Raw genomic sequence first — 9,425 nt, 5'->3', positions numbered from 1 at the left:
AAAACTAGGTTATGTGTCGTGCTGTGTACTTTTACCTACTTCCACTAGCCATCTTGCATCACATTGCTTTAATTTAATCAAATGAATTAATTACTTTCTAACCAGAACACTGCTCAGCTCTGTCTTACGATGGGAACGAACTGGGTACAAGGGAATGAACCAGAACCAGGCACTTCACAGCCATAGGTATGGAAATCCTTTGCATAACCATTATGCTATTTGCCCTGAGATCATGTTGCTTTTAATGAATTTGTGCTTAACTGCTGACTCCATAATTATATGAGTTCCTTGGAGGAAGGCTTGCATGTTCACTGTCATGTACCCTAGTGTCTAGCTTAGTACTTGGTACACAGTAAGTACTTGGATCGTTGAACTTTCGAATGCATGACTCAGAGTAATTTTTTCTTTTTTTTTTTAATTGGGAGGTTAATGGTTTGCAGCACATTTGTTGACATAGGGGTACAATTTCTCATTGCATCATGATAAGTGCCTGCAAAGTACTCTCACCCCCAAATAAGGTCCATTATCATGTACTAAACCTGAGAGCCCCCTTTGTCCCTCCCCTCTCCCTGTCCTCCTCTAGAGTCCTTTGCTTTGGTGCAATTCACCAAACCGACTGAAAGCCATTTTTACTGTGACTCTTTCAGGGATCTTCTCATAACTGTTCTTCACTCTAGGGGGCATCTGTTCCATGCAGCTGAAAGGTAATGGGGTTGAAGAGGCAAGAGGATTGCTGTGGGCTCCTAGGAGGCTTACCCCGCAGAGCTCTACAGCCAGTGACACAACGAGGGAGAGTCTGTCATTTGTTTCTGATAGCTGTCTGGCATTTTTTTTTATCTATGCCTTTTATGAACACAAAAGCACCTCCCCAAAGATGAAGCACTGGGACACTCCTCTTAAAACACTTCTTCCAAATTGTTGAAGAGAAAAATAAAGAAAAAAAAAAAACTCTCCCCCCAAGCATATGTGTGTGTGTGTGTGTGTGTGTGTGTGTGTGTGTGTGTGTGTGTGTGTAGAGAGAGAGAGAGAGAGAGAGAGAGAGAAGGCAGGAGGGAGAGGGCTGTGGGAGAAGGAGGGAAGTTATTGATGTGGTAGAGGGTGAGGTGTGAGGACATTCATCTCAGGGAGATGTGGAGCGTGGTACCTCTGTGACTAGAGCCACCACTGCAAATCAACATTCCCTCAAGAAAAGTTTTTTTTTTAATTTTAGAACAAGAAGTTATTGATGAATCCTGCCTGTAGGATAAAAAGATGGGAGTCGGGTGGTGGCGCAGCAGGTTAAGCACATGTGGTGCAAAGTGCAAGGACCAGTGTAAGGATCCCGGTTCAAATCCCCGGCTCTCCACCTGCAGGGGAGTCGCTTCACAGGCGGTGAAGCAGGTCTGCAGGTGTCTGTCTTTCTCTCCCCTCTCTGTCTTCCCCTCCTCTCTCCATTTCTCTCTGTCCTATCCAACAGCAACGACATGAATAACCACAACAATGTTAAACAACAAGGGCAACAAAGGGAAAATAAATAAAAATTTTAAAAAATTGAAAAAAAAAAAAGGCAATAGATTTCTGGGCACCACTTCCTGTACTGTCATCATGTCTGTATGGCTTCCCTGGAGCCCAAAGGCTTGGGAGCCATGATTGAACTCAACCTGGCCCTTGACTATCAATATGCCTTAAACAAGCAACTTCCATCAAGCACTTCCCCCTAATAAAACTAATTTAAAAATAAAATAAAACAGGGGGCTGGGTTGTAGTGCACCAGGTTAAGCACACATAGTAAGAAGTGCAAAGACCCATGTAAGGATTCCAGTTCAAGCCCCCAGCTCCCCACCTGCAGGGGGGTTGCTTCAGGCAGTGAAGCAGGTCTACAGGTGTCTGTCTTTCTCTCCTCCTCTCTGTTCTCCTCTCCCCTCTCAATTTCTCTCAGTCCTATTAAAAAAATAATCCAATAAATGGCCACAGGAGAAGTGGAATCATAGTGCAGGAGAAATTAAATTAAACAAACATCTTCCTTCTCTGTGCAAACCTTTTATCCACAGTCCAGGTTGGGGCCTGAAAGAGTCTTTCTAAGTGCATTTGAAAGATGAATTTAAACTTATCTACTTATTCTATCATACACCACATTAAAAATAAGGGAGCGCACAGCCTACAAGATGACACTGTAGCTAAAGTGCTGGGCACAAGGTGCCAACTTTGATTCCTATCATCACATGTGCTGCAGTGATGCTCTGGTTCTCTCTCTCTCTCTCTCTCTCTCTCTCTCTCCCTCTCTCTCTCACTCTCTTCTCAATAAATAAGTGGCCTAGGATGTGACCCAGCTTCTATCCTCAGCATCACATGTGCCAGAATGATGCTCTGGTTCTTTCTTTTTTAAAAAACTAATTAATTATTTAATAATAAAATCTTTAAAAAAAAATAAGAAAGCACAAAACAGACAGTTCTTTGCTTAGTGGTGTGAAGTATATTTGGAGAAGGCCCTTCCTCACCTGCACATAATGGCAATGCTGATGACAGCTTTTCTTTGGGGAGATGGAGGGTTTGAGAACCTCTGAATGCCTTTTACCTGGACTGGGTATTCTTGTATTTTCTAGTGCCTTCTGCTGAGGTGAGAGATGAAACCTGAAGTGGACTTTCTGGCTGAGTGGCACAAGTCTGCTTAGAACATCACTTAGCATTCTTCTGGGCAGAACATAGGACCCAGGAGTGGCAGGTGTGCGCAGCATGTTGCTGGGTCTCACTTTGCAGGCACTGGGAGGCATCAAAGAAGACCACGTTATCATCCTCTGTTATCTTCTCCGATTTAGTGTGTCTTTCAAGGTTTTTGGTGGGGGTTAATCTTTTCTCATCATTTTTTGTTGCTTTGGTCACTGTCTCCTTCTTAGAGAGGGGAGTAGACTCCTTCCGCCCTTGACCTTTCACCTCACGGGTATTCCAGTGTGGAAAGCTCTCCGTCTTATTTCCTGTGCCAGCTTCTGCAAGAAGGAGGATCGAGTGAGTATGGGCTGTCTTGACCAGGCCCTGCAGCTCTAGGACCCTGGCCTGCTGCTGACCCAGAGATTTACTCCTGACAGCTCCCATGTGGGCAGGGACGGTGCCCTTGCAGCTCTCTCCACATCAGCCAGCATGGCTCTGAATGAAAGGGCTCTGCCTTAGCCTGCAGAAACAACTGTGGGCGGACCCAGCTGCCATCAAGGATCAGAACAGGCCACTATCTCCACTGGCCTCTGTGTCTGCAGGCTCAGAGACATCCCTACTGATAAGTGTACTGCTCCAGGGCATAGTCTGCTGGTCAGAAGGGGAACAGGACTAGTTGGATGGACTGTTGAATCATCTGAGCAGACCCTAGCAATGGTGAAGCAACATGCTATATCAACCACTTCTGAAGGTGGTGGTATTCTAGCAGCCCTGGACATGCTCAGTGAAATACCTCTTCTCTCTCTCTTGGACTGACATGGGCTTCCCCCATATAGGCACAGACTACAATACACATCGCAGGCTCTGTCTGCAAAGATCTCTGGGCACTAGCTGGCCAGTCCCACTGAAGTTGGAGCTGCCTTTGCAGGGGATGCAGTTCCATATCCTCACACTTGGCCAGAGTTGGAACTGGGACATTGACATTGACTAGGTAGTAGTCAAAAGGAGAAGCTCGGGGGTCGGGCGGTAGCATAGCGGGTTAAGTGCACATGGTGCAAAGCGCAAGGATCAGCGTAAGGATCCTAGTTCAAGCCCCCGGCTCCCCACCTGCAGCGAAGTCACTTCACAGGCAGTGAAGCAGGTCTGCAGGTGGCTATCTTTCTCTCCCCCTCTGTCTTCCCCTCCTCTCTCCATTTCTCTCTGTCCTATCCAACAATGATGACATCAATAACTACAACAATAAAAAACAAGGGCAACAAAAGGGAAGAAAGAAAGAAAGAAAGGAAGGAAGAAAGAGAGAAAGAAAGAAAAAGAAAAAAAATTTAAAAGGAGAAGCTCAAGTTCAGGCATGCTGGGAGAATATGGGACTGAATGAAGTGGAATATCTTCTTCCACTAAAGCTTCACTAGTGCTTTGCTCCTGCACAATTTCACCATTCTGGTATATCCCTCCCCCCCAAAAAAAAAAAAAAAAAAACCAGGAACCCCTGATTTTTTCTCTCCCAGTGAGATAAAAGCCCTTCATTTCAACAGAGGTAACATTTGTGGTAGCATTCACTAATAGAGAAATGGTTTTATCCCACTTCCTCCAAGGCATAGGGGATACTTTGGGCAGTGTGCTGTAAGCTACCAAGGACCTTTTCTGCAGAGCTCGGCATCCCTGGGAGCAGACGAGCATATATGCACACACGTAAAGATGCTTTAGTTTAGATACATTGTCCATTGGGGGAACAACAGGTAAAGGGCTGCTGACCTTGTTTCTTCTCTAGGACTGCTTCAGTGTTGCTCTTCTTGTCCTGCTGACTCAAAGGAGTCCCAGGCTTCTCGAGGCTTGGGGAAGAGAGAGCTCTTGCATCCTTGGGCGTGTCTGGCACTTGAGTTCCCAGCCCTAGCTGGTGTCCAGTCCAGTAATCATGGATGCTGACTGCACCAGTTGACTGGGTTAAGGATTTCTTGTCCATTACTTGTGACACCTTGGATGTTTCTTTGGAGTGCAGGGATTCTGGATTGTGTTCAAGGGAGAGGCTAGACATGGAAAGAATCTCCATGGGGGAGGACCCATGCGACGGCCCTGATGAATTGCGGGAGGTGCAAGTTTTCTCACCCGCCAGCAGCTGCTGAATCTCCAGAGCCACGCCATTGCAGATGTTGCAGTTGGGATCTGCACACAGGAGCCGCCGCACGCTTCCCTCCTGAGGAAGCCAGCCCTGGCTGGGGAGGGAAACATGGCAGCAGTTACTGATGGAGAGACACCTGCCCCTTGAAGCACGTCGCTAGGGACTAGCCCTCTCCTTCCTGTAAGTCCTAGACTCAGTAAGCTGTCTAGTCCACTGGACTTCTTCAGAAATGCTTGTCAGGATAGAGCTGGCTGGGTGAAGGCCCTGGTTTGAGGACAAAGCTCAGCCAGCCCATGTGAGTGCAGGCCATGAGAGACTGGGAACTAGAGTGACGTCCTTCCTGGCTTGTGTTAAGAAGCTGAATCAGCAGAAGGGAACCAGGCATACAGAGGAATTATTGTATGGTTTGCTGATGGGACATCACCAAGAATATCATGGGTAGAGCATGGAGTCTGTTCCACTGGGGATAAGAAGGCAAAACTCTGCTATTCAGTATTTCCAAACAGGAAAATGAGTTCCAGTGGGAAGTAACAAATTCTCAAGGCTATAAGGTAAATATAACATCTATTGTGATTCAGTCCCATTCTCATGTCTTTTATATATATTTTTTTCTTTGTTTGAGACTGCAAGTTAACAGGAGTTAACACCATTCCCACCACCAAAGGGAAGTGTCTTGAGCACAGGATAAAGTGTTAGGCTTTTGTTAAAGTACTGTTCCAGGACTGATATCCTTGTCTACAAAGCCAGGGACCCATGTCATAGGGACCCAGCCAAACACCCCAGGGGTCTATTCTGAAAGGCTGTCACTATCATGAGACTAGGACAATGGTGACTTATCATGCCCTTATTTATCCATGCTCTCGACTGGACAATTTGTGCCTATGGCTCAGAGCAAATCCATGTAGTCTTTTGTGTCCTGGACACTAGTCAAACCTTGGATTCCAGGAGCACTGTGAATGTAATCCAGAGCACAAAAGAAAAAAAAAAAAAGACTCCCCTCCTGAGACAGACCTCTGATGCCCTTAGCAGCTCTCTCCTTTGCTCCCTCCCCATCATTCATCATCTCCTCATCTCTTCCACAGAACAAGCTGAGCAATCATCACAGGCTAGTTTGGGAGATTGCAAAGAGCAAGACATCACCTTTTAATGACAGAAAGCAGTCCCTTCGGCTTCTCAGCTTCTTTCCAGGAAAGTCTCCTAGCTAAAGAACCAGGAAGGATATGGTGTTATGTGGAAAAGAAAAGGAATTAGGGACGTTCTATAGGAAACTAAAGGTCTTGGAACCAATGTAGGTTGCTGCAGACACAATACAGAGCACTGACTACCAAATCTCCAAAGGCCTTAGACTGAAAGGACTCTGAAAACCCCAGTGCATCTGCGTACGTCCAGCCAGCTCCCCAGTGCACTGCCCTGCCCCTCAGCTTACTTGACAGTCACATCCACACTGAGTGCGACAGGATCCTTTCTCATGTGCCCATTTCACGGATAAGGGGGTTTGCACGGGAGTAGCAAGACTGAGAGGTGGGGTGACTTCACACAGGCAAAGAGCTAGTAAATGTTACAGTTAGAAACTCCCTCTGCTCCATCATTCTTTATCTCTGTGGAGGAAGGTGGGGATTTTGGAACTTTCACAAATTCTGATTTCGAGTCCAAGGAAGTCTTCTTGGATGGCTTCCCTTTGGGGGGAGATGAGGGCTTCAGTGATTAGATCATCTGGCTCCTGTCTTCAGGGATCACAGAAGGACAGATCCATAGGACCCTCACCCACAGTTGGGGGGCTCAGAGAAGAAGACTGGGTTCTTTTTTTTTTTTTAATAGCAGAGTACTGCTTGACTCTGATTTATGGTGTGCAGGGGATTGAACCTGGGACTTTGGAGCCTCAGACATGAGAGTTTCTTTGCTTATCCAATATACTATCTACCAACCCTCCCCTGACTTTACCTCTTGTTGGTTTATCTTTAGGCTTGTGTTTGACTTTCCGGTGATGCTTAAAGACAAAAGAGAGAAAGAAAGAGAGAGAGTTTGAAGCAGGAACATCCTTTTCTTTCATATCTACAGGACAAATCCACAACCATTTCTCTTTTTTCTGAATTTTGACCTTATACATTTTTCTGCCTTTATTTCCCCTACACTTCCTTTTTCGTCTCATCATGTGGTTTCTCTTCTTACTTCTCATTCAGCTGGCAATTTTTCCATACTCCACACTTCCACGCCTCCACCCCACCCCCATTCTCTGAACAATTTCTGCAAGGAGGTCAAAGTATGACAGGAGAAGAATCGGAACAGATTAAAGGGTGCGTGGTCTAGCAGCCAAAGGACTTAAGCCATCCAAGACCCTACCAGTCAGAAAAGCCACCCAGTTTTGGCATTGTTCTTGAAACTGGTGAGGGAACCTCCATAAACGAAATATAGGGGTAAGGGTAATATGAGAAATCAGGGGACAAATTCTTATTTTTTGCCCAGTTGGTTCATCTGTGGTCATAGTGTTTCCCTACCCGGCAACAGGTCCTGTTAGGTCCCAACTTTTTTTCACGGCACCTCTTTCTCACATGCCAAATAATTAATAGGATAACGACGAGGGAGCCGTAAGTGTAAAAGGGGTATCCCACATTCCACAGAATCAGAGTAGGGCTAAACATAGTCTAAGCCTCCCACGCCATCTCTCTTCTAGGCTTTTTGGGGCCTTGGAATCTAGTGCCTTCAAATTCCAGACCTTGTCATCTCTGCCTCACAGAGGATAGAACCAGACCCCCAGACTGCATCACAGAGCCTGCCTACCTCACAAAGGACATGCACAGCAATGCAGACCTTTATCTAGCTTTGGAAGCTTACGTGAATCAGTGTTCAGGTGATGGGGTCTGGTTGTGCGTAGGGTTTGCAGGGTCTCAGCGTAAAGGTGCCAAGGTCACAAGCCACACACACTCTGTCATGTTCTCTCTAGTCTCTGTTCCCTGATGGCCCAGTTTTCTTCTTTAACATGATAGTCTGGACTGAGTTTATTTATATGCTGCATGCCCGATAAGAGAAATAGTGGCTAAGTCAGAGAAACTTCATGAACTAGGGGCCAGGTGGTGGCATACCTGCTTAAGCACACATAGTACTAAGATTAAAGAGTCATGCAAGGATCTAGGTTCAAGCCCCTGGCTCCCCACCTGCAGAGGGGAAGCTTCACAAGCAGCAAAGCAGCTCTGCAGATGTCTCCCTTTCTCTTTCTCTCTCTATCTCCCCCTCTTCTCTCAATTTCTCTCTGTCTTATCCAAAAAAATGGAAAAAATGGCCGCCAGGAGCAGTGGATTCATAGTGCCGGCATTCAGCCCCAGCGATAGCCCTGGAGGACAAAGAAATAGATACGTTAATGAAACTGCAAGAATATATCACCAGTTCTTGGAAAGACCGCACACATAGAGTTGCACTGTGTTAAGTCTTGTGAGGGCCTTAAAAACTTAGTTTTATTTAAAATATTCATTGAAGTGACATTTTGACATCATGACATTACATAGATTTTGGGTTTGCATCTTTCTAAATCAGCATATGCATAGCATATGTTGTATTCACCACTGAAAATCCAATTCCATGAGACCAGGTGGTGGCGCACCTGGTTAAGCGCACACATTACAGTGTGTAAGGACCCGGGTTCAAGCCCCTGGTCTCTACCTGCAGGGGGACAGCTTCACAAGTGGTAGAGCAGGGCTGCAGGTGTGTCTCTGTCTCTCTTCTTCTCTACCTCCCCCTCCATTCTCAATTTCCCTCTGTCTCTGTCCAGTAATAAATAAATATATTTTTTTAAAAAAGAAGAAAGTCCCGTTCCATCCTTCACTATACAGTCGACCCCATTTTACCTGACCAACCTTTCTCTCCTTCCCTTCTGGTAGCCATTAGTTTGAGTCTTACAGTCTAAAAGGTTTTTGTTTTATTTAGTTCATTCATTTGTTTTATTTATTTATTTATTTATGACTGGATAGAGGCAGCATTTGAGTGAGGAGAGACAGAGGGAGAAGGAGAGAGACAGAGAGACACCTGCAGCCCTGCTTCACCACTTGGGAAGCTTTCCCCCTGCAGGTGGGGACTGGAGACTTGAACCTGGATCTTTGTGCACTGTAATAAGTGCACTTAGCCAGGCACACCACTACCCAGCCCTCCATTCATTTGCTTTATTCCTCTATATACTGCATATGAGTGAAACCAGAAGGTGTTGCGTCGGGAAATTGTGTGGATGTGGTTGAGCTTGGCAGGGCTCACAAAGCACCCTGCACTCCTGATATTATGGCCTATCTACATAATCATTGTTTTGCCTGAAGATCCCCACCCACTCCATTCCTTTGATTTATCTTCTTTCTACCTTCAAGACCCTCCCTGCCTGCAGGGTAATATTAATCCTACCAGTTAAAACCCTCACAACAGTTGCTAAGGGAGTTTCTACCTTCCCAGGCCCCGTTTGCCTTTCTCTGCCCCCTTCCTAGCCATTTCCGTTTCCAACTTGCCACTTCCGGGTCTGCCTTTTAAAAGCCTTGGCTTTCTGATCAATAAAGATATTGCATTGCCTCGCACCACGTATTTGGTTCCTGAGTCATCACCCTCGTGTCGCTGAGTGAGTAGCAGCCCAGGCCGGCTCCAGTCGAGTTCTCTCCAACCCAGAGAGTACGCACCCAGGAAGAGGCACCCCCACACTAGCCTGGCAATGTTG

General features: G+C 46.1%; 1 protein-coding gene across 1 annotated transcript; it reads right to left on the bottom strand.

The window, feature by feature from the left end:
- Positions 1–2,435: 2,435 nt before the first annotated feature.
- On the bottom strand, positions 2,436–7,417 carry SPATA31F3 (SPATA31 subfamily F member 3). The gene is made up of 5 exons (XM_016188013.2): positions 7,237–7,417; positions 6,683–6,728; positions 5,882–5,942; positions 4,378–4,835; positions 2,436–2,963 (listed from the first exon to the last, which is right to left on the bottom strand). The coding sequence occupies exons 1-5, from the start codon at positions 7,378–7,380 to the stop codon at positions 2,656–2,658; spliced, it is 1,017 nt and encodes a 338-aa protein (XP_016043499.2). The 5' UTR covers positions 7,381–7,417; the 3' UTR covers positions 2,436–2,655.
- Between the last annotated feature and the right edge of the window lie 2,008 nt (positions 7,418–9,425).

This window comes from Erinaceus europaeus, chromosome 10 (genome assembly GCF_950295315.1).
Source record: "Erinaceus europaeus chromosome 10, mEriEur2.1, whole genome shotgun sequence".
Lineage (NCBI taxonomy): Eukaryota > Metazoa > Chordata > Mammalia > Eulipotyphla > Erinaceidae > Erinaceus > Erinaceus europaeus.
This window is presented reverse-complemented; position numbering and strand designations above follow the sequence as displayed.